The following is a 26,049-nucleotide window of genomic DNA, read 5'->3' on the forward strand; positions in this document are numbered from 1 at the left end:
TCATGCTTCTGTGACTTAACCTCAACTGCCTCTATTTGCACCAATAAACTGGGCAGCAAATCGCAACAGGATGGGATGGAGGCAGGCTCCTGCCAAGAGCTGCCTCTGGCCAGGGCATGGAGGCCAGGCAGGTACAGGGGTGATGATCCAGGCAGGGATTCCAGCCAGTTCTCCCATGCACTGAAGTCACAGACAGCAGTGTGGTATATCCAAGGACATCAAACTGCTGCAGCGAACACGTAAACAACTCCCCAGGAGGTGAAGATAATTGGGAAAATAAGTATCCTTGGGGGGAGGACAAAGAGTGTTAAAATTCTCTCTTGGGAGACTTCGATTTCCAAATAAATTACTCCTCTGTGAACTCATGCCTGGCTTTCCCTCTGCCCATCAATTAATGTAATATTAATGTATTAATGTATCTCCCAGAGTGCTGGGAGGTGCAATTCCCTGTTCAAAACCTACATCTGAAGCAGCCATTCAATGCAGGGAGTTTTTGTATGCCCAAGTTCAGAAGCCACTTCACATTTTTTGACCTCTCTTGTTAGAGAGTCAGAACTCCTTGGCTAATATCTCAGCCTGGGGATTTTTTCCCTCTGAAGAAACACATAGAAAAGGCAAAGGCACAAAATGAAAAAATGGTTCAAACTAAAGTTTTAAACAGACATTTAGACAGAAAAAATATTGATCCCTTGGTGCATCGCTTTCTGAGGTAGGGAAGGACGTGAAAGAAAGAAGCAGTACATTCATGCAGTTAGAACATTTCAGAATTTATTAAAATACCCCATCCCAGCATGCCCAGCTTACTCTCTCTGATTGCCTCACCTCAATAAATATTCACTGATCGTAACCAATTATACTTTGAAAAACAAAACCACTCAGTGTGGTAATCACCTCCCCTGTTATGACTAGTACAGATTCAAGGCACAAATGTGACTGCAGAATTTGCTGCCGAGGGCTTATGACCAAAAGTACTGGCAGAGAAAAGACATTTTAGAAAACGCAGCCCTGAGGACAATGTAAATTTTTAATTTCTCCGCCAGTGTATGCTGGGTGGATTTACTTACCTTTGGTCTGTGAGGCAAGACTTATCTGTTGGCTTAAATCTTTACTAAGAGAAAAGAGGAAAAATTAGGGGTTTGATAGAGGAAGCTTTATAGTATGAAAATAGGTTGGTTTATAGGACACAAAAAGCACATGAAGAATCTTACCTCAGTGTTACTTCTCAATACTTATTCTCTTGTGCACTTTTTATTTCTACTTCCTTCTGTCAAAGGAGAAAAATCCCAGAACAGATGTGGAAAATGTAGATAGATGGAAAGTGAGTCAATCAACCAGCCAAGACAGATATTTTAAATATGTTTGTGCTTCTTAACCAGACCTTGCTCATTTCACCATCTTGTCCCTGGTACCTCCAGTGTCCCCTTCCCAGCCTACAGGTGAGCTGGGCAGAGTCTGTGGCAGACTTGTGCTTGCAGTGGGAGTTTCTGTGTGCAGTACCACACACATGAAAACACATTAAACAATGTGTGTGTGAGCGAAGCTGGCTCAAAGAAATGAATCGAAGAGAAAAAGAAGATGAGGCAAAGATGGCAAATAGCACCAGTTTATCAGACCATTGAATGTGGTCTTTCATTGAAAATACAGTATTTAAAAATAATAATGAAGAAACTCATCATATTAACTGAGGCAACTAATGGAAAACAAATGCATGGCTTCAATGAGCCAGACATGGAAAAAATGCCAAAGAAAAAATTTTGGCATGACAAAGAAGACTTCAGAGCAGAGAAAATAGAAGCAACACTTCCTCTCCCTTCTCCTGTTACGGGATGCAACAGCAAGGATCACCACACACACACAGTGCATATCACAACATTCATGTCTTGATTTAAAAGGAGAAAAGAATGTGAAATAGGAACTGCAAATTTAGCTTCCCAAAATTTATTTCCTCAGGAATGCGCATATACTTTATTTTCTTCAGCTTAATATCCAGCATGAAAAGTAGATGGTTGTATGGGGTTTGCATGGCCAGGTTTTGGTGGTGTGTGTTGGGGGGGTAGATAGTCAGGCAGCAAGCAGCCCAAAGAGCTGGCACATTTCCAAACAGTTGACACTGCCCTGCTAAAGCTGCTGTCTCTGCCACCAGTTCCTAGGAAAGGGTGGCAAGAGGTGGGACACGTGTGGAACAGCACAGGCTGGATCTACCTCAGTACCTGAGAAAAAACCTCCAAACTGGGATATGGGCCCCAGGTTTGGTAGACTTACATCACCTCAAGCCGTGTAGAAAACATTTTATGGTTTTATGGCAGCACAAATGCTTCAGTACTAACATCTTGGACCAATGGCCTGGATGCAAAACCATCCTAGCAACCACCAGAGATTTTAAGAAACAAGCTTTGCAAGTAACTACAGTCATCCAGCCCCTGAGGAGTAACTAAGCATAGCACTGTGGGGTAGGATCCATTTCTATGCTATGCTTAGTTACTGATCAGGCTGTATATTTGTTAGGGACAATGAAGAAGGCAGTGAGAAAAGCAGCTATATTTTATATTCAGCTGTAGAATTTCTCTTGCCCAAACTGCACTGATCTTGCCAAACAAAATTTAGAAATCCAGTGGAGTGAATCAGGGATGCTTCTCAGTCCTATTTTAAATAAAAAACAAAAACATCCCCCCCACAAAAAAAAAAAAAAAACAAAAACACAACAAAAAACCCAAAACCAACCAACCAACCAACAAAAAAAAAGGAACCCACCCAAAACCAAACAAAAAACCCCCTGCAGAAATAGATATACAAAACTCTTTGGAGGAAAACATGAAAAATGCAACTCCATTCTTAGTGCTCATTGTGGCAAATTATAGTTCACAACCATCATTTTTATCATTCTGATGCTTTCAGACAGGAGAAACATCAAAGTTGTCAGGCAAAACAGCTTTAGAGTCTCTACAAACTCCACAGTGAATTTTAGAAGGTGTGACTCTATAAACACAACTCCAGTGTTTTCAGCAGGTGATCCCTTTCTAACTTCTAAGCATCAAGGGAAAAAAAAGAAACCCATTTCTTCTTTCCCTGTAATACACTCATTTCTCTGATGGTCTCTGCTGCACAGGAGAGAAACAACAGATTATTATTTTTTTCTGCTCATGAGCCAACAGGAGACAAAAAGGCTTTTGGTAGGGCTCTGGGTTGGGAGTCAGTGTGTGGCTGTGTTTCTTCTGCCCACCACCTCCCTCCGTTCTGGAGGGGACAGGCTGAGAATGAGGAAGGACGTGATGTGCACAGGAAGGAGGAATGCGGAATCTCACTAAGCTGACCACTGTCCTCATCAGCCTCAGCACGGGGGGAAACTACAGCAGCCTAAAGAAATCAAATGCATTTTTGCAAGAGGTTTTGTTGACTCTATCTACTTGTCATCAAAATGTGAGGCTAAGAGTTTTTAATTTTTTCTAAGGTAAGGTTCTCAGGGAACATTACCTTTATCCTCTCTTGCTTAATATAAGTTATGTTCCACTTCTACTGAGGGAGAGCTGTGACTTTACATGAACTGCATGTGAGAACATACAGGAAAACCTTTCAACAAAAAACAGGAGAGAGAAAATGAAAGAGGACGAGCAAAGTGTATTCTTTATCCAGGACCATTTCTAAATTCAACAACGTACTACTTTGGCCCTGTTACACTAGAGAAAAGCAACAGGTTAAAAAAAGTGAGAACTGGCCTATCTTAAAGCAAGCAAAACTGTGTGAAAACACAGTATTGCCCTGAGGTATGAGTGACAACAGCTGTGTTATTTTTAAACATGCTGGCTCCTAGTGGTTAACTGTGAGGTGTATCCAGCAGAAAATCACCAGTTTTGTGTTCCATATCCAACATGCCTCCCTACACAGACACCAGTTATCATCAGAGTTGTTTCAAATGAACTGCCTCAGAATAAGCAGGGTGCAAGACATACATTTACAGAACAGCACACAGACATTTATGTTCTGGCCATTCATTTAATAAACAAACCTCACCTCACCATCCCTTATGTCTTCTGTTTGAGCAGAGCAACAACATTTAGGCTTTTCTCTTCTTTTTGGAAGACATGTATGGAGATGCAATATTCTCTGAAGAAGAAAGTCCAGGAATATTCCCAAGTCCAAAATTTTAAGACAATTTAGAAGTTTGATCAGAATTTAAAAGCCTGTATTACCTACAATACTAGATCTGTTTACTACACTATTCATAGCAACTATTTATGGGGTTTAAGAAACGAAGAAATTGTGAAACAGAAAAAAGTTAAGACATTTTCTCATTACAAGGACAGCTTTTCACTCAGAGATTTTGGCATTCCTCCACCAGAATATCCCCTGCTCAACATCACCAATACAAAGCATTTGCCAGGACAGTCAGCTGGGTTGAACGTTTCCTAGTGGAATGCTGAGGCTCAGCAACTGTTACTGGGCACATAGCTGAGCTCATGTTAAAAAAGAAAAAACCCAGAGACATGATTTACTTGAATATCTTCCTCACTTTGGTTTAGGTTTCCTTTGTGTGTGTCTCATTCAATCTTATGCTTTACTGCTTGCCCACTTTCTGCCAAGAATGTGAAAACTCTGGTCAGATTTTGGTATTAAAACCACTGTGGGGTGTTGTTAACAACCACTAGTGCATTTTATACATAGTGTGCTGTATTACTATGATTTCTCAAGAAAAATCAAGTAGGGTAAGAGGAGCTGGGAGGATGGAAGCAGAACACTTATCTATCAACATCAGGTTGCATGTCAGGTAATCCAGTCAGTATTTTCTTTCTCCAAGAACAACTTCCCACGACAAAATTCTCCCACTGCATAGTTCTGTCAGAGTGTTTGATACAGCAAGGCTGAGCCACATGGGGACCTGAAAGAGCAATCTATAGCACTGCATATTGCACCTGGACAACATGAAGCTATCCAGAACAGCTGAGGATCTCAAAGGATCCTCAGGGATGTTGTTGATGGAAGAAGGCCAGGACAAGTTTGGGGGAAGGAAAAAAAAGAGTCACCAGATCATAGTTAATCAGGCTGGAGATACAGGCTAGAAATAGCTTCCAATTTCTTAGCAGTGTTTTCACCACTAAAGTTTCCTAAAAACAAAAATCAATGAGAAATTGAAACCTGTGAGAAAATATAACACTAAAAATTGCACTGCCACAGGGTTATGTTACAGAAAGCATGTGGACCTTTTCTTCATTGTGTGAAAGTCTGAAACACATTGTGCCATTTTAAGCACAGTCTCTTTTATTCACTGCAGAAAAGCTGCATCACTGAACTGGTAACTACATGGCAACTAAAACTGCAGAAACACCAGGAGCAGTTTTTTTCCTCTTACATAATTAAAGCACATTTAAAACCTCACCTACAAATTAGAAAACAAACAAACAAAACCCAACAAACAACCAAAAAAAAAAAAATCACAAAACCAAAAATAATCAGGTTTGTTCATGAAGAGAAATAAAGCTTCATTTCATTACATTAATTTAAATTAGCAGCAAGCAATTTTATCTATGCTTTCATTTAGCTACCGTGATTGAGTTGCTAGTTACTTTTGAATTTCCTGTGTGATTTAGAGCATCACAAAACTCCTTCACTGGGATTTTCAGCTGCAAAACAGAACAAAGTTATTAACAGAATTAATAGATTCTGGTATGTTTGCATTGCCAAGCTTTCTTTAAAAGAAACATGCTCATTATCATGTTGCACAGGAAGAAAAGAAATTGAGCAGGAAAGAATTAATATATTTACAGGATATGATCTTTGACTCATCTGGCAGCTGAAGTCATGCTCACATTTTTGCATGGAATTTTTATATTCATAATCTATATTGCTGCTTTATTGAGAGCAGATCTCTAGTTGTCAATGCAGGAAGTTTGCTTGTCAAGGGGGTTTACTTGGAAATAGTTAAGTTGTGTTATGATTTGTAGTGTCTTTTCCCATACAGAAAAAAAAAAGCACTGTTGGATACAGCACAAAGGTTTTTCTGATTGCACAAGCTATACTCTTACTTATCACAAGTTTCCCCAACAGCAACACATCCTGTCAGCATGATATTCTGTGGCTATAAACTCACCTCTCATTCCTCAGCTCACCATTAACCTGTCAGACACAACCAAACTCAGTGTTGTAAGGTAAACCCTACATTCAATCAGCTGTAAAAAAATTAGCCTATCTTTTTTTAGATACTCACCATGCAAACTTTGGCTTCGCTCTTTGCACTTTACTCTCAAGCCTCATTGAGAACTGTGCTTGCAAGCACTTCCTTGGTGAAAATTTCACTGCAGCTGCAAACCCCTCCAGACTTATCACTCTGCAGTGCTCCACAATTCTTCACATGCCATTGAATTTTCTATAGTATCTTGAGCTATAATTTGGAGCATGAGGGCACTGGAACATGCAGATACATAACTACACCTGCACTTTTCAGAAATGCATTTATAGGCTGCAGTCAGAAGATTTGCATCAAGGTGCCCACATTTTCATTTTCACTATTGGCCACACCCACATTAACAAACTATTGCTCTTCCATTTGTCCATTTATACACATGCAGCATTCATCTAATCCAGAAATGCCTCCTCTACTCCAGCCTCCCAGGTAAATGGAGCAAGTTTTCAAATGTTTCATTTCAGACACCATAGCTCTAGTCTCCTTTAGACGTAATTCTTCCACTGTCCTTTTCACTCCTCTGAGAGGTTTCACTTAATTACAGTTTTCTTATCTGGTCTCTAGGAAGTCTTATTTTTCTTTAGGTTTAGCCCTTGGTACTCATAATTCATACTGACGCTGCACTGACTCTCCCTTGCTCTGACGGACTTAACCCTTCATCCCTTCTCTTAGTGATGCATCAGCTGGGAAAAAAAGACATTTGCAGCATCTAAAAACTCAAGAATTGTTATTGCAGCAGAATGAGTAAAGGTGACATGTCTTGCAAAGATGTACTGTCCCTAAAAAATGAAGCAAATGTTGCAAAAAATGTTGGCAGAAATGAACATTTCACAGATTATCTGCACTTCTCAAACACAAGGGTAAGGTGTGGAGATTTTTTGAGGGAAGAAAAAAAATTCGAGCACAACACACATTTCCTAAGCATTTTCAACTACAGTTTTCTTGTCAGTGATTTCAACCTTCCTTGCAAGGAGACAGACATTTAGCTCATTACTGCTGAGGTCTAATTTGCAGGTGAATGCCCCCATTAATCCATGCTTTAAATACAAGTTTGGGGCTTGTGTATTCATTACATTCAAAGAAAAACCCTAAAGAAAGGTTAACAAAACCCTAGTGCTAACATGCACCAGGTTAACATGTTACTGACTTAAGTACACAACTAAACATTACAAAGCCTATCCTACATAGATTCAATACAAGCAGCAATAGGAAGACAGAATACCCGAAGGTTGATCCTGCAAATCTCCCAAAATATTTTAAAGATTTTCAAGTGAACATTTGGAACAAAAATCAAACAAGTCCAAATCTAGAAACTCCACAGTTTTCATCTAAAGCAAGTACACTTTACAGAATTTTACATCTTTAAAAATATCTGAGCACTGCTTTACAGAAGTTGATAGAATACATAAAGACAAATTCAAGACTAATTAAAGACAAAATTGTCTTGGTTACATTTGGTTATTTTGCTGGAAAACCTCTCAAGGTAATTTTGCAACATCAACATTTATGAATGCTTATGCTGGTATTTTTCAAGTTTCTGATGCAGCCTAGATGAGATTACAATACTGCATGACTGCTGATTGGCTTTATTTTTCAAGATAAGCAAGCCTAGGAAAAATTCATGTGAAAAAAGTGTTCACAGAAGAAATTACATTCTGAGCCCTGCAATCAGAGCTTACTTGCAGATCCTTACTCAATATCAAAACAAGAAATGCAGATGCCCCTCTGTGCTTCAAAATTCTTGGACCATCTTCAGGTAAGAGTGGCCATTCATTTTTCATCCAACTTATTTTTGTCAATTTTCAACCAGTTTCTATCCCTGTAAGCACAGAACTAAATTCACAAGACCTCAAGATGGAAAACCCAGAGAACTGATTCTTAGCTGCTGCCATTAAAAAAACATCAGACGGGAATCTCCTGAAGTGACAAGCTCTACCTAAATGACCACCAGTGAAATCTGTAGTTACTTGCCTGCCAAGTTTCAAAGAACCAAAGTGATTCACCAACCCCATACTATGCTTATGGAACATTTAGTTTCAAGTCCTCTTAATCTGGAATTCACTTTTTAGATCAAGAATGCAGGTAGACCCTCCTTTAGCCAAGGCTTACTGGCACAGGTCAATTTCCAAATAAGCAATGTTTTCTTATGTGTGCTAATAAAAGTATAGATGGCTCATCTAAAAACAAATTATGTATCTTTAGTACAGAAAAATGCACCCTATGGAGATATTTACATGCCAGACTGATAGGTTTTCCAATTCACTGGAGGAAAAGAAACCCTCCAAACCGCTCCCCTCCCTCCCCCGCCAAAAACCAACCAAGCAAAAAAATCACATTCCACCAAGTGGAATCACCACTTCAGTGATAAAACCCTGACTGACTTCATTGTAACCAAATTTTCAGTTCCATGCTATGTACAGAAATATCCCTTTAATTTAAGACATACCAAAATTAGTTTATGCTTTCTTCCACCCACAAATCTCTCATCCAGAACTCATCCTAGATCTCAAATTTAACTCCAGAGGTGTTTCCATGTTTTTATGAAATACGCTAGAGAAAATGCATGGACAATTCTGCTATCTGTTTTGCTAATCCCTTCATGTAGGCAGGAAGATCATCATAAAACAGCAATCAATTTTTTCTCTCTTCCCATTACAGCTGATGCAGAGAAATATTTATTACTGTACTATGGGAAACAGTCCTAAATTACTTTCATTTTCAATACAGTTGCTCTTTGTTACTCTTACTACAAAAACCATAATGGAAAAAAGACATGAATTCATATTGTATGGAAGGTTTTATTGATTGCTAAATTGCTGTCACTTACATCAGGTATAGCACTTTAATTCCAATCCAACAAAACTAAAAAGAAGCTGCTATTAAAGACTTGTTATTGTAAGCCTTTCAGTTGCCAAATACATATTGTTCTGCACAACCTTCACACTGCCAGGAAAAAGCAGCATTTTAGCTGCACAGCTTTCACTGTGCTTCAGTATACAGCAAAGAGTGATCAGAAAATTCATCACTTTTACCAGTTACACTTTTTTATGTTACAAACAAAGCCCATTTTCTTACTTCTCTGCAATTATATGTACAGTATAAAACAAATCTCAGGGCTTATGGTAGAAATTATTTGATCCTATACAGAAGACAACAACAAAATTTATGAAATTAAGGACAATAATTATTTTATGCGATTAGACTCCCATTCAAGATTAAACTGACATTGCATTGTGACCCTTTCCAGAACCACGGAAAATACATCCAGTAGACCAGATCCTCCTCTTTTGCTTCACCCTATGATTCACATGAACAAATCTAATCTCACTGTGTATCCTATACAATCAGGCCTATGTGTGTCACAACTGACTATCCAGGCTTACTCTGCACTAGAGAAGCACTTAGATGAAATCTGATAATCTTGATGCAACATAAATAATACTTACAGAAGTACATGTGATGATATTCACATTACTGTCAAGTGGAAGAAAAACACTGCTGGGAAGGGAACAATCAAGTAAACAAAAAAGTTCAAGAATACACTTAAAAAAAAAAAATCACACTTAGAACTGGGACAGCCTATCCTAGAGCCAAAAAGGGAACGTATTATCCCAAATAATAGGGCACAGCCTTTGGTTTAAAAACAAAATCTTTACCAAGGGCACCAAAAAGAAATGCTCTGGCAAGCACGGCCCCAAGATAGCAGATTCCTGCAGAAGTCCAGAGAAGAAACACAAGTTCTTAAGGAGACTTTCTAATCTCTCCAAAATGATAGAGTGGAATAAATGCAGTTTCTAAAGCAAAGTGCCAGTACAGAAAAGACGTGCTAGAACTGTGGGCCATAGACAGAGCTGTAATTTCTCCTTCCTCATTCACAACTATCCAGGGAAATAAACACTTCTTAAAAAAACCCCAAAAGAAAACTAAACAAAAAAATCCTCAACAATCCCACCTCTTTTCAAGTAAGTTGTTTCCCTCCATTCTGTATTCCTAAAAAGAATTTCACTGTGAGCAACAAGATTCTTTGTAACACTAATAAATCATTGATTCCTGTAATGAAGCATTAGTAGCAGTATAAAACATGCATAAGCCACATCCTGTATCTTTAACTGTTATGTTAGTTAACGTGAAAAGAACTGTAATCAAGATCCAGAAAAATTCAAATTACCAGTCAAATAAAAGATGCTTAATCCAACTTGTAAATACCAAGTATTCCCCTTCCTATTTTGTAAAGCTGCTTCCAACAGTAGCTGTCAACCAAAACTCAGTTACTTGCGCAGCATGGACTCCCTTAAAATGACACTGCCAAACATGCAGATTATAAATACAGGACCTCCTGTGCCTGATAAAAAAGACAAAAATCCGCATAATATAATCAACACTTAGTTTTACTAGCTTTTTATAAATTACATTGCAAGTAACTCATTTCTCTAACATAACTCCCAGATTTGAAAGAAGTCAAACTGGTAGAGAATATAAATAATTATTGTGAACTGCTTGATATCAGTGCTGAGGCCACAGATTATTTCTCAGCATATACCCAGCACAAAACTTGCCACTGCAGCTATTAACACTGCTAGCAAAGTTGCCAATAACAGAATGGCCAAATGACAACCATTTTCCCCACTGCTCTGTGAAGAGAAAGTGCTTTAGAGCAGCACAGACATCACAGTAGCAAGGAGGCTACATGTTTACTGCTTGTTATGTGACTATTTGTAAAGCCTATGAATGATTTGTCCCTTCAGAAGTACAAATTTTCTTTCAGTAACAGTTTATTTTAAATTCCTTCCTAAGATCATGGGAAGACAGCAACCTGTAAAATTAAGGCTTAAAAGACTTGAGCTTTTCCTTGAGCTCAGTTTTAAAAGTTCACTGCACTCTACTGTCATATATGCTTTAGATAACTGGAAAAAAACAACAGTTCATTTATACAGAAAGTCAGCTGGTCCTAACCCTGAAGCGACTGCAAACAATACAATTTGACAGTGGTCCTTGCTACAGAAGGCCCACTCTGAAATAACGTAAATGAAGGTGAGTGCTTCTATTTGAAAGCTTTCCTGGGAAAAGAAACATTTTGAAGATCCATTTCATTCAGTTAACACAGCACCAGCAATGCTCAGTGGCCATACTTATAATGCAAACTACCTTATTATTGTGTTGTCCTGCTTGTTTCTAAATTACTCTGTAACTCTAATTTAGTATAGACTTAGCCTATGTACAGTCAACAGTATTGGTCTAAAATCTGAAAGTGTCCCCAAGAAATTCCTGGAAGATGACTTCTATGCATAAATTTGCAATCAACTTTTAAGGTCAAGCAAGGGTGTTTCAGAAAACCTAGCTCATCAAAATAGTTTTATAAGAATCTATTGAGTGTAAGTCTAAAAAAATAACCACCTGCACACCTATCTTTCGCATGAACCATGCATGCTTCACAAGGTTAACAGCTGCAACTGGTTTGCTGGAATTGCAACAAAAAAGACAAAAGGAAAGAGAAATAAAATTTATTATAAAACATGTTGAAATAGCAATGACTTAGCTGACTTCTTGCTCTGCTGTCTAGGCAGAACAAAATGTGACTGAATGCTCTCAGGAAAGCCAAAACAAAATTACAGAAGTAGGATGTTGCCGCACTAAAATCGCTTTCTCTTGATAATTTCTGGTTTCCAGCTGACAGGATGGGTTTCTTCTGTCTGAAGGGAAAAAAATAGTATCATAAGGATTATTTTGAACTTGGAACTCACCTATAATTAAGGTTTAGCTTAAAATATTACTTACAAAGTATATGTACTCTATTTCATACATAGCATTATAAATACCTAATCTACAATGTACTTAATTTATCCAAATTAATTTTCTGTCATCTCACTGTCTGAAGTACATAGTAACACTCGCTCTGTTCTTTACTCTCTTTTTTTTTTTTCCAACAAGGAAAAAGATCAGGTCGCCAATAGCATTTCCAAAACAACATTGTGGTTATCAAAGCACATGAACAGGAGTAGCCAGTTACAGGCCTTCCAGAGATATCTACATCAGCATTGAGAGATGCCACGGAGTCTACAGTTTGCATAACTGCCCAATGGATAAAACATCCCTCCTCCTTTTAAGTATTTAAGAGCTGCTCCAAGTCTAATTCAGCCCAAAAATTCCATCATCTAACAAAAATCACTACACTCTTTATATTGAAGACATACACTGATAGAATATTCAATCATCTATTGTCTTCTCCATTGGTAAATGAATTCAGATTTTAGAATACGTTTGAAAATAAGCTATTTACTCTAAATTATAAAAATTGTAAAGGCCAAAACTAATCCAGGTCATATAAATAAGTACAATAAATCTTTGAAGTGCAATTCTTTTGCTGATTCCCTTGTTTTGATCAATACAACCACATAACAGTTCCCCACTGGGTTGTATGTGTCTGAGTTTTTTTGATTTTATGAAAATAGTTTAAAAAGACACCTTGACTTACCGCAGTATCATCTTCTTTGTATACTTTTATGGTTTTATCAGCTTCAGCAGTTAGCAATCTGCTTTCTGACTGGTCAAAAACACAAGCAAATATTCCTGATTCACTGTCCAAAGAACCTGGCTGTACAGCTGCATGTACTCGCTGGAAATTATATCCAGTTCTCCAGTCCCAAAGATGCATAGTACCATTATCAGCTAAAACAAACAAACAAACAAACAAACTTAGTATTTTGACCAGTTAATTTCTATCTGTTTTCTAGAAACAGCATATTGAATAACTAGTACATACATCAGGAATGCATCAAATAACATTCATGTGAGTAGCTCAGTACACCCTGTAAGTTTTCCCATTTTCTGCTGTTTTCCTTCCTCAGAATCTCCCCCAGATTTTCATCAGATAACCCCGAGAGTTTACACACTACATCACAAGGCAACTGCAGCAAGTTGCTTCGGAAACACAGTAAGGACTGGCATTCTGAATACCAAGCTCCCTGGTTCAGTAGCTCCACTAAAGTTGAATGAAGAGGCATCATCCTACCAAGGAGATTAAGGACATTAAGGACTCTTACATAATGCAAAGTAGGTTTAATGCTTGCAGATGTTTTATTCCAAATCCAGTTTAAACCACTGTCAGTATTGCTGCTACTGGCATCAGCTACAGGGCATTCACCGCAATCTGAACTCTCTATTCAGAAGGATGCTCTCAAGATAATTTCTCACTTACAAAACCCAATACCTTTCTAAAGGATTATCTAGCCAAAACAGATATATTAAAATTTGAATTTCTCCACAGCTGCCCAGTAGACAAGAAACCCAGTTTCAAGAAGGGTGTTTCTACAGTAGAATACTCCAAGGTAAAATCAACTTATTTTAATTCAGCATCACCCTCTTTGAAGTTGCTGTAGACAGGATGAGGATGTTAAGGAGGAGAAATGATACTCAGATTTTCATTTTTAAAGATCACAACTATTATTAAAATAATACCAGGGTTTTTTTATGTAGAGAAGGAGAAAGTGTTTATTAAGACTCAACTGGTGCTAACACAAAAAAGTCTCACAAGGATGCTCTAAAAGTGTCTTCAAATAATAATGAAATGTAAGTCTGTCCCAGTATTTTGTGACGATCTTGTTCTTACTGTGAGCCAGCTGTCAAACACACCTTTATACAGATTTTAAAATCAAGTGCCCCTTTTCCACATACTTGGAAACATAACCAGAGTAAGGTGACAGTGCAATTGGTTGTTTTCCAACTGCTGCTTAGCACACTTCCATCTTACTCCACATCCCTAGCCTACAGGACATACTGTATCAAAGGGGACCAAGTGCCTTATTCCCTATCAGCTTTAGCAAGATGTTTCTATATCCTCTACCCAGTCTCATTGCATCAACGTGTAGCTAACTCTTGAGGAGGCACTAATGATCAGCAGACCTTAAAGGATGGACTCTGGAGCCTTTCAGCAGCAGCCAGCTGAGAAGAGGAAACCTCTTCTGTGCAGCACATGGGAAATCCTTTGAATTCATTCTATTTGCATGCAGCTCAGAAACATCCAAGAAAATAAAGGGAGGCCTATTCACTATAAAATGAAATGGTGTGCTGCAGCAGGCTTATAGGCCTAGGTAAAGCAGAGCTCAGTAAGCATCTCTGCCTAAGGACCTCCAGCCACATGTGCATGGGGGAGAGGAGAGGAATGTGTATTGCTCTTTTTTACCTCCTGAGACCAGAACACCATCGGAATTTACAGCCAGTGTGTTGATAATAGCATTGTGACCGGAGAGGTTCTGAATGAAGTTTCCATCTGGGAATTTCCACTGTTTAATATTATCTGGAGAACCAGATGCAAATGTGTAACTGAAAGAAAATAAAACACAGTATGTTAAAGTTCAAAATAGCTGTAGTGATAGCAGATGTCCTTCAATAAAACTACTGTTAAATACTAATTGCAAAATTACTAAACATTAGAACTGCTTTTCTGACATGTTTACTTCACATGAAACGAAGCAATTTTATGAAGTCATGAATTACCTATTCCTGCTTTTTTTCTTTCCACTTCGTAGACTAAACTTTCTAACATCCTATATGACATTTAATATGCAAACAAATATTTTAAATGCACATTAAGTGCTCTTCAGTTGTTATTTCGGTAAATTTTCAGGTATAAGGGCATTATCACCAAAGTTAACAGGAAAAAAAGGCAATAAACCCCAAGCATAGGTTATTCACTATTCTTCCAAAATTACGTAAGCAGGGAAAAAGCCCTGCAAAAATATAACTAAGATAACTTCTTCCACTGAGTTACCCTAAAAAAAAAAAAATTTCCTTCATTTCAAGAGGTGCAGGCAGTTACATGGTTATTTGGGTAGTATATAGAAAAGCCTGTATGAATGCTTTCATTGCCACAATGTCCAGCAATTTGCTGTCTATTTAAAAGATACTACAAATGAAAAAGTGAGTATTAGGAGAAAATGCCAGAACATTCAAAAAACCCCAGAAATACTGAAATAGTGTCTGACAATTACTACTGTTTGACAAGAACACTTCAAGTTTATTTTCAAAAACGTGTCATTGATGAAGCTGAAACTAGAATTACTCTTTTTTTCTCAATGCAAGTAAAACTGAAGTTTTTTCTATAGGTATAGCAAACAGCCAACACAATTTTTCAGTATTGGATCAGAGTTTATTCATATCAAAGATTCTGAATTTGACAGAAATTATAGAATATAATTTTAAAATATTAAAGGCGCAGAAGTATGGAAGTTCTATATGAATTATTTTTCTTCATTGTTGTAATAGGGTTTTATCCAAACAGGCAACTGCTGTGCATCAAAATATAGCATCTAAATTCAGAGCACTTCCAAGAACATCTTCTTCAAAGCTTCAATTCTCACAGTAAGTTTTTTTTAAGGCCAGTTAGATTGAAATGTCTTGTGTAGTGAATCACATACTCAAAAAAAAGGCCATTTTATTAATCACTGTCTCCTTTAGCATTAATCATGTGTGAAATAGCACATTACAAAACTATGACAACTTCTGCTCACATATATATGAGCAGAATAACAACTATAACAACCATTCAGTTACATACTTATTATTAGACTTACAAGCCCTGTATCACTGATCTTTAAGGACTGAATGAAAGGCACACACGAAAGTAACTCAATGGGATATAAGATATTCTCAGGATTGCTGATGTACACCAATGTCAGTACTAGGAAGGCACAATCAGTGCAGTAAAGTGTATCTGATAATTGATATGTACATTTTTGCATCATCCTAAGTGCCTTAGTTTCTCACGTTATTATGCTCTGCCATTCTACATCATCACTCCCATAGGCTCTCTTCACCTCTCAAAGCCCTGAACTGTGAAAGTGTAATGAATGAAGAAAACTTACTGTCTTGGATGTAGCACTACTGCTCTTACAGATTTCTTGTGATTTGTTAAAGTAACACGAGTTTTTCCTGCCACCAAGTCCCAGAGCCGTATGGTAGTATCATGACTGCCTACAATGAAATGAAAATTAAAAAAAAAAAAAAAAAAGTAGAAACCATCCCCTTGATTCTATCATAAACATTACTTTAATAAGGCAGCCAAAATGATGTGAAAGAGACAAAAATATTGTGCTAATGCTACCTCAGATGAAGTAGATGCTGGATTGCAAAAGTCTTTTTCACTCAGTTTGAAATTCAAAACTTAAGAAGTTATACTGCAAAGCTAGATTTTGACATAATGGGAAAGAAGATGAACACCACACCATGGTACTGGACACTCCTTAACTGAATTGGGGAGAAATTAAATATCGCAGAAAATGCAAGTCTCAGTACATATTACCACACAAATGTAAACACCAGGAAAAAAGGAAGTGCAGGAAAACATTCAAACAATGCACAGCCATATTTCCTTAAACATACCATTAATAGTATGTAATAACCAATGCATGGCCCATTCTCAACACAAACTAGTAAGAGATATTGAGCAAATTCACCAAGATAACATTACGAACATCACGCAATTACTGAACAAATACATTCATCATTAGGTTTTTCAATCATGTCACTCACGAAACCATGCCTACTATACCTGTAATGATTTGTGGTTCTGCAGCTTGGCACTTCACAGTTGCTACTGCATTCGTGTGTCCTGACAGTGTGTGCACACTGGCTTTTGTCCTTACATCCCAAATCTGTGAATTCACAGCAAAAGTGTCAGAGGTCAGTAAAAGGTGCATATTCCATGTATTTTAGGCATTGTAACTGATTACATTGTTTCATTTGTAGGACTATGGCAAGGAAATAATAGTACTCAGATGGTATTTTTTATCCAACAATTCATCACAAAACTGCCTCAGCTGGCAAATTTCAAGGGGAGCAGGGAACCTGCCAGTGAGCTTTTTGGCATATGGATAATTTAAGTCACCATAGACTCATACTACTGTCTAAATACTAAGCAATCCTACATATACTATGTAGTCTACCTACCAAATTAAGAAATAACACATTATCCTGAAGTGACGTGGCATGTTTGTGCATTTGGGCTTCAATTTTATCAACAACATAAGACAAAGCTAACACAAATCATCTTAGTAGTCCATCTAGACTGATTTTCGCTAAGTGCTCATTTTTACAAATGTAAGATATTGAAATATACACATTAAGGTGTTAAAACATAACAAATCTATACTTACTCGTGCTGTTGAATCTCTGCTACATGTCACCAGCACATCTATTGTTGGATGCAAGTCTAAGCCATAGACAGCACTGAGATGACCATGGTAATGTCTGATAACCTAAATTAATGAAAACCACACATACAAAACTGATAATTGAAAGAATATTCTAAATGCTTTAATTCCTGTATTTGTTACCACCAATTCATTCAATTTTAAAGAAATTAAAGTTTACCTTATTGTATTCAAGATCCCAGCACTTCACTTGTTTGTCTTCTCCACAAGAAAAGAGGTATGGACTTCTTGCACTTACTATGACCCCTCGTACAGTACTGATGTGTCCCGTCAAAGACAATTTCAATTTGCCACTGGCAAGGTCCCAGATCTGCACCAAAATAGGTATTTTAAGGTAGACAGGAAAAAGCTACACAGTGAGTGTGTAAACAGCCCAATTTTAACTGATCCTGCTGCATTGTAAGTTAAAAACACAGCCACATAACCATTTGCTCTCCAGATACTACCACGTAATAAATGAAATCAAGGAAAGAACTACTGCTACTCCACAAATTCTTTATGACAAGCTCAGAAAAGAAAAAATGTTCTGCAGTTCATTACACTGCAAACAGTAAACAAGAAATTGTTTCCAAGGGCTGGAGTCAATTTTTTGACTTTCTGTTTTTTTTAACAGAAAGGGAACAAGAAGACCCTATCCCCTGCAAACTTTGTCAGTCATTTCTTCCAACCTCTTACCTTTATGGTTCTGTCAGCAGAGCCAGTAACAAACCATTGATTTCCTGGTTCTACTGCAATACACCTCACCCAGCCCAGGTGACCACTGATAACCTTCAGAAAGAAGAAAAAAGAGTTCTGAATCACAAATAATACATGTACGTCTTTCAATGTAATTTTCCTTCTCCAACACTGAAATTTGCTAGTATTTACCAAGAAAAGTCAAATGCAAAATCAGATCTGAAGACAGCTTGCTTTCTACTTTAGTTAAACAAAGAGACAAATAGAAATTTACATACAGCAGGACTTGGGGAACTTGCGATATGTAAAGATGCCGTTCCTATAAGCAATTTTTTCGCATCCTTTGAGAGTCCGTAACACTGTGGCTCAACACTTGAAGCTTTGCAGAGAAAGACTGGTTTTGAGCACAAATTTCTTATGCTGCTGTATAGTGCTTATACAAAGAACAATTCTAAAAATACTGGCTATTAAATCACATTTCTATACAATAACCTCCTAAAGCATGCTATCTTTTCGCCAAAATAGGGGTAAGATGAGAGTTGGATGCTTTCCAGTAATTAAATAATGGAGACTGATCTCACAAGAAACACTCCACCAACCCATGCTCTGCTTTCAGCAGCCTTTCTGTTTCTCTAAATTCTCCAAAGTCAGACAGCTAAAACCATGAAAACATCCTGGTTTCACTGGATGTCGTATTTCATGTACTGTCGTACAGCTCATTTCAAAAGATTTAAAACACAACAAAGCTTCCTAGGCAGAAATACTTTAGAAAGCTAAAGTGGATCACATGAGATCACAGACACAAGCATTTAACTGCCTAGGCTATTTCCTAATACAGGAACAGAAATAGGCATTTCTGGGGAGAAATCTAAGAAATAATTCTTAACCTATTTTGAGTTCATATCTTTCACAAACATCTTCAAAACCAAGCTTAGGAAAACCAGTTAAAATGGAGATCTTAAGCAACAGATAGATGAAACCCACATTTGCTGTTCCAGCTATGCTTCTATTTTCAAGCTGTCTGAATGAGATTTTGTCCTGTTGAGTAAGGATTTTGACAACAAACCTTCACTAAAACTATTTATATGTAGAATGAGTCCAGTGACTTGAACTGTTATTCCCAGTATTTCTCTGAAAAGAAAGTGCTCCTAACAAGTAGGCATTTTTCAATTTTTCGTCTGTTTACCATAAATCTCTCATGGATTTATTATGGTATCATTTCTTTTAAATGGCATTTATCTTAATTTTCATAGAAAACACATTCAAACACTGCTGTATTTAGAAAACCTATACACTCCTTGGATTGGAACTGTTTTTCAAAAAATTGCTTTAAAGATTAGCCTTCAGATTTCTGACTAATACAGCAAACCTTCTAACAAATTTATCATAACACAGCTATGAGAGCAAAAAAAAAGGTTCAAAGGGAGAGTGTGTATATGCAGCTTAGCTGTGATCAAGAAGTTATCACATTGTTGAATCCTATTTGATTTCATTTTTGTGAGTGGGAACAAAAACTATGATTTGAGTTCTTACATAAAACATGTTTACTTTCATATGCATGTTCACATCATATAATTTCTAACTTACTCTGTACAGTTTCCAAGGTGGATGCCACTGAGGTTTGGGCATGGTTGGAGCCTTCTTTGGCACTAGAGCAGAATTTTTGTTTCCACCAGCTTCCACCATAGCCTGTAAGTTAAAAGAAGGGTTACTCTATTGGTTTGCAGCTTACCTGTTTGCCCAAAGCCTAAAACCTTCCCATTCTGCCTTCTCAACACTGATTAAATTTAGTTAGTCAGGAGCTCTCCACACAACACACACATGGACCCAGAAGCAATCTGGTCAACACCACATACTCTTCACATTAGATGTGCAACAGACTCACCACAGACATCCCAGGAGGCTGTGATCGCTCAGATATTCCAGCATGCCTGTAAATGTCACCCACACCAGCAGCTGTCCGATTTGCATCCAGCCTAGGGTGAATGGAAATGGTTGATGAATTAAAATCTACTTTCTTCTACTAAATAAGGCATCCCAGAGCTGCATCCAGCTCAGTGTTGTACACTCTGAGGATGGAGAGTTCACAGCCTCTCCCAGCATCCTGTCCAGGGCTTGACCACCTCAAGGTACAGACACTGACATTGCCTCACATGTTTCTCTTGTACCCAAAAAGAATTTCCCTTGTCCCAACTTCCACCTGTTGCCTCTCATGACAATACCAAAAAAAAAGCATACAGAAAAATGATGCCTGTCCACACAAAAAGCACTTTAAGAATATTAGGAATATTTTAATTACTCTCTTATCTTTAATTACTCTCTAATTAGCTCTTATCCCAGCTTCTGTGATTTGCCTTGAAATTCCCATAGATAACAACAGTGTCAGTGAGGTAACACAGCAGTACCTGGACTGAGAAGCAGGAAGTGCCACAGCTAAGGACTGTGCTGCAGATTCACTTGGCATCCTCTGGACCTTAGTATCTGCTGTCAAAGCCACACCTTGAAAAAAAAAACGAACAACCCATGTCAGAAACAAATGACACTAAAATTATTAAACCCTAAAGTCTCCTCCTCAGAGTAAGGTGGTGAAACCTGCACCTTTCTGCTCTGGTGGTGAAAAGCAGGCTACATTCCACTACTATCAAGTATGGCTTCACATCAAGAGGAAGCCTGCTCCTGCTAGGATGAAGGATGTCTTGCTCATACAGGAACCAAAAAAAATCCATGCAAACACTTGCAAAATTTCACTTACCAGGCCCAGATGGGTATGGGTGTGTACCAGTTACCATATACTCAAGTTCTTGTCCTAAAAAGCAAGAAAATGTTATATTCATGATTACATTTTATACTGCATGGCAAATAATACACTCAAACAATAGAGAAAAACAGAGCAGGTCATACCTAGCAGAAGAAACCAGTAACCACTTCCAATGTACTTAGAAATTTCTCATTTTCATTAATTTAATTTGGTCTGGTCATCTCCCTTTTAGAAAACTCAATCACAAAAAATAATTTATTTGAATGGTGAAGCTACCTGTTATCAAGAGGTCTCAAGAGAAAAATCTTCATGTTACCTTTGAAGCAGTTATCATGGAAGAGAACTAAAGTATACAAAGAGCATGGGTGTCTGTAATGTAAGCTAGTCAACTGGTTGTCTTTGCAGTCAGAATTGAAAAAGGTTCTTTTGCTCTTAAAAGATTTTTAATTCTCCCTCAACATGTTTCACTTTCACAATACTTGCAAATAAAGTACCTTGGGCAAAATCTCAGTACCAACTGAACATCATCTACCTCAACTAAAATGAGGCAGCATTTTTAGAAGAGAAATTTCCATATGGGATCTAACTAATACATACATGTTTTATATATCACAAAACAAAGACTGAAAAAAAACTCTACAGATTTGAAATAAAGTGTTTTCTGGTTTAAATCTGAACCCTAAAAAGACTGTAAATATACTATGGAACAAAATCAAAAGAACAAAAAACCACCCAAAGCAAACAAAAACCAACACATAAAAATGCCAAAACAAACAAAAGAGCATGTCCTTGATCAACATGAATTTGAAAAAAGGAGAAATGCATTACACACTTTTAAGTGCAGCACACACTAACATTACCAAAAATTACTCTTTTTACCAATTAACAACCATAAAAAATCCATGGCACCCAACAACTCCTTTGTTAAAACAAGCTTTCCCCTTGTTCTGAATCACTTACCTCCTGTGGACCCTAGCAAGAAAAATACAAACTAAAAAAGTTTTTTTTTTCATTTCCATATTAATCGCCAGTGGATTAACAGCAGACTGCATTCTTCGGATTTTACATCAATGAGACTCTTACAAAAGAAAGCACAAATATACCACAAAGAGCAAACTAACCTTGACTTCCAGAATACTGTTTGTGTCCATAGGGATCCCCAGTGTTGGGGCCTCCTTTCTCTCTCATGTTCTCTTTGAGAGTGGGCATGTGCAGCACTGAGCCATACTCTGTGCGCAGCTTGACTGCCATTTTCACCTTGTGACTGTAGGGAGAGTAAAGCATAATCCTCACTAAACCCCAGTTTCTGAACTCCTATTTAATTTTGAAATATTTTATAGAAGATGTCATAAAACTTACTTTACAACTCTAACATTTTTCTCCGCTCAAGATTACAATGCTAACAGTACAGAAATATCTGAATTTCTGACTTGGGTGGAGCAATCATTAACAGAGCTTTAAACATGACTGAGTGCAGCAGCACTTACCTTTCTTCATCTAATGGGATAGGCTTGGCATTGTCAGCTACAAACATGTCATGGGTTCTCTTCAAAGACCTGAACACAAGTGTGTGCACAGAATGCTTTTGCACTTCCTAAAATGAAGAAAGGAGTATTTAAATATGTTTGAATGGATTTAAATGCAAAACCGAAAACTGAAACATAAATTGAACTGAATAGCAATTTCAAATCTCAGTTCTGTTTTACGACATGCCACCATTCAGTTCATAGAAGACAATAATCTTCTTGGAAACTAAAAAATTAAGTTTACCTGTTAATTGTTTTACTTCAGTGTTTATTCAAATCTATATTCTATTCCTTGGAAACTTACAAGACTTTGAAAAACAAACCAAAAACTTTGATCAAACTTTCTGCACTGGTATCTACATGGTAAATCCATGAGTATACAAGCTTTTCTTCCCTCATCCTTTTCCCTTCTGTTTTTATATGCAGGCAATAAAGTAACCAATTCTGAAAAAAAAAAAAACCCTGTAAATTTTCCTTCACTAACACCATAAAAAGAACATGGGCAATCATGAATTTCTCTGTGCAGTACCACTTCATGTTAACATAGTTAATTATCATGCAACACTAGCAGCTGTTGACACCACAAAAGGAGCAGTAGGTAACAGCACACCTCCCCAGTAGGGAAGAAGCTTCTGCAAGCACTTTTTGACAGACACTTTTCTGCAAAAAAAACAGCTCATAGTGTTACATGGGGCAACAGTCATTGCACTTTCTTCTGTAACCCTGACAGCCCCAGGTGCTTTAAGAAGTGCATGATATTCACCCCAGAGTAACAATTCTACAGCCTGTAAAATCAATGTCCTTCTCCACAGCTGTACTCCCAAGCCCTCAAAAAAAGCTGAGGTTTCCCTGATGGGCAAGTCAGTACACAAATCAGTAACTCTGTGGAAGTCTAGCATCACATCCCCACAGCCACAGAACATGCTGGGTTGGAAGGGATCCACAAGGATCATCAAGTCCAACTCCTGGCCCTGCACAGGACACCCCAAGAGTGACACCATGTGCCTGAGAGCATTGTCAAGATGCTTCTTGAACTCTGTCAGGCTTGCTGCTGTGACCACTTCCCTGGGGAGATTGTTCCAGTGCCCAACCACCCTGTTGGTGAAGAACCTTTTCCCGACATCCACCCAAAATCTCCCATGACACACTTCGGGCCATTCCCTCGGGTCCTGTCACTGGACATCAGAGAGATCACATCAGTGCCTGCTCCTCTGCTTCCCCCTCACGGGGAAGTTGTAAACTGAAATGAGGTTTTCCCTCGCTCTCTTCTCCAGGCTGAACGTGGCAAGGGACCTCAGCTACTCCTTATAAGGTTTCTCCTCTAGACCATTCATATTCATATCCTTTGTACCTTCTTTCTGTACTGCGGGCACTCAAAGCTGCCCCCAGCACTCGAGGTGAGGCTGCCCCAGTGCAGAGCAGAGCAGGACAATCCCCTCCCTTGCCCGGCTGGCGATGCTATGCCTGATGCCCCCAGCTCCGATTCCGCAGACGGCACAAGTCTGGCAAAGCAAACCCGCTGCTCACAGCTGCCCCACACACGCTCAGTCCGACGGCCCGCACTCTGCGTCCTGCGCGCACCTCGCTGTCCCCGGGCCTGACCGGGCGCGGGTTGCGCAGCTGGACAGGCCGCCAGGGTCCATCATCCGCACAGCGGCCTTGCCCGCCCAGGGGACAGGGAGGGTGACGGGTGCGGGGCGGCGCTTTTCTCCCGACCCGCCCCACCGGCCCGGCCCCGCTCCCTAGTGTCGCCCGGGACGCCTCAAGAGCGCGATCGAGCGGACGCGCGATGCCGCTCCCCGCCGCTCCCCGCCGCTCACCTCCGCCATGGCGCAGCCGAGCCCCGCCGCGGCCGCTATGGAGCCACTTCCGGCGCCTTCCCGCGCCGCACCGGAAGTGACACTAAGAGGGAAATGCGAGGAGCTGAGAAAACGAGGGGCGGGGCTTATGGCACCTCCTCCCCTCGGTGTGCTGATACCGCGGGTTCGAGCCCCGCCGGCGCTGCCGGGCGAGGCGGTCCGAGTCACCTCATCAATGTGTATAAATGTCTAAAGGGGTGGGGACAAGGGAAGGGAGCCAGCCTCTGCTCGGTGGTGCCAAGCGTAGGACAAGAGGCAATGGGTAGAAACTGTTGCAGAAGTTCCACCTGAACACGAGGAAGAACTTCTTTACTGCGCAGTTGACCGAGCACTGGAAGAGGTTGCCCAGAGAGGTTGCGGAGCCTCCCTCACTGGAGATACCCAAGAACCCTGTAAACACCACCCTGTGCCACGTGCTCAGGGACGGCCCTGATCAGGGAGGTGGCACTCGATGTCTCCCTGCGGTCCCTCCCTGCCACCCTGAGCCATCCCGCGGCCCTGTGGCTCTGCGCGGCCCCGGCGGCGGGCGCGCTGCAGGGCCGGGCAGCGGCCGGGAGGGGGCGATGTTGCGCTGCGGAGAGGCGGCGGCGCTGCCCGCAGGCGGAGGGACGGGGCGGAGCTGCTCGGCCCGCGTTGGCTCTGAAACCCTCGGCCTGTGCAACTGCGGCTGTTACGTGTTGCTTTCCTCGTGAGTTCTCAGGGATGAAACCACGTAGCTTGGAACCGCGGTGATACTGGAGGTTAGGCGTCATAGCTGAGCGTTTGGGAAGCGTTTCTTTAGTTTGGGTTCGGAGGAGTTCATTTCAGCGGAGGGTGAAGCATGTTGAGCGAGCAGCAACCCCTGCGCCTCGTGGCAAAGTGTTGGCTGTGGAAGGGCACAGGTTGTAGCTCTCTTCCAGCTGTACCCTGGTACCCTACGTGATTCTTCACTTCTCTTCAGCAGAATAATCAAATGCAATTGTGCAAATTTCAAATAAATTCAAATTGTTCACGAATTTCAATAATTTCAAGTGTTCAGATTTCAAAGGCACCTCCTGTCTCCACATATACTTATCTGCTCTAAATCCTGGCAAGTCTTGTCTTCCTGAGCAATATCTGGGATTTGGCAAGCACATCGTTTGCAGCCACTCCATCATGATGCTCTTCTTTACTACTAAACCAGCCACTTACTCTGCCTGCCTGAGCTGTGAACAGTTTACAAACCGATCTGGGCTAAAAGTAATTCAGTGCAACACGGTTCAAACATGCCATCTTTAGTAGCTGCAGGGCAGCATTAGCCTGGCATTGTTTCTGACATATGAATTGCCTACTTGACATAAAGATCGTGTCCTTTCTGCAGCTGGTGGGTCATGTCTGGTGGCTGCACTGGTGGTTTATTTTTAGTTATTTAGGATAAAGTGATGGAAACGTGTTCCAAGTGGCTTTGACCCCCAGCTCTCGGTCTGGGTAGAGGTGGGGAAGAGATGCCAATTACACTGTGTCACTGACAATGGAGAGCTACTGCCAGCTCAGTTTCAAGTCAAGGCAGCCAGGTTTCATGTTTAACAGGATAACCTGTTTTAGTAGTCCCTCTGGTGATGCTGGCAATCCCTGCTGGATTTCAGAGCTTCCCGTAAAGGCCAGCACAGCACCTCGAGGAGGGGCAGCATTCCCTGTCCTTGCTGAAAGTGCAGCCCGTAGTGCAAACTCCACAGGGCAGTGTGTCAAAATGGGGCAAGTCTCTTCTGTCCCCTTGGGCTCATGAGGTTAGATTGAAGGTACACAACATTTGAAGGGAAACCTGGGAGGGCAGGATATTTCAAACAGGTTTGTCCTTTTTTTTAAGTTTACACACAGAGTAGCATGTGCC

General features: G+C 39.6%; 1 protein-coding gene across 1 annotated transcript; it reads right to left on the bottom strand.

The window, feature by feature from the left end:
* Positions 1–11,660: 11,660 nt before the first annotated feature.
* On the bottom strand, positions 11,661–24,300 carry PLRG1 (pleiotropic regulator 1). The gene is made up of 15 exons (XM_085058555.1): positions 24,162–24,300; positions 22,303–22,409; positions 21,937–22,079; positions 20,810–20,863; positions 20,463–20,556; positions 19,943–20,033; positions 19,645–19,746; positions 18,058–18,150; positions 17,543–17,692; positions 17,326–17,427; positions 16,722–16,824; positions 16,036–16,144; positions 14,355–14,494; positions 12,648–12,841; positions 11,661–11,865 (listed from the first exon to the last, which is right to left on the bottom strand). Exons 1-15 carry the CDS (start codon positions 24,168–24,170, stop codon positions 11,806–11,808), a joined length of 1,551 nt encoding a protein of 516 aa, XP_084914681.1. The 5' UTR covers positions 24,171–24,300; the 3' UTR covers positions 11,661–11,805.
* Positions 24,301–26,049: the final 1,749 nt, after the last annotated feature.

The sequence above is a fragment of the Lichenostomus cassidix genome, chromosome 4 (genome assembly GCF_008360975.1).
Source record: "Lichenostomus cassidix isolate B80296 chromosome 4, HeHo_3.0, whole genome shotgun sequence".
Taxonomy (NCBI): Eukaryota; Metazoa; Chordata; class Aves; order Passeriformes; family Meliphagidae; genus Lichenostomus; species Lichenostomus cassidix.

What these genes read in the sequence shown, in the direction of transcription:
- PLRG1 (XM_085058555.1), bottom strand. An exon ending in CTTCCTGCTTCTCAGTCCAG is followed by an intron (nt 20,034 to 20,462) that starts GTACTGCTGTGT and finishes CATTCACCCTAG; the next exon opens with GCTGGATGCAAATCGGACAG. An exon ending in TGGTGTTCTGGTCTCAGGAG is followed by an intron (nt 12,842 to 14,354) that starts GTAAAAAAGAGC and finishes TGTTTGTTTTAG; the next exon opens with CTGATAATGGTACTATGCAT.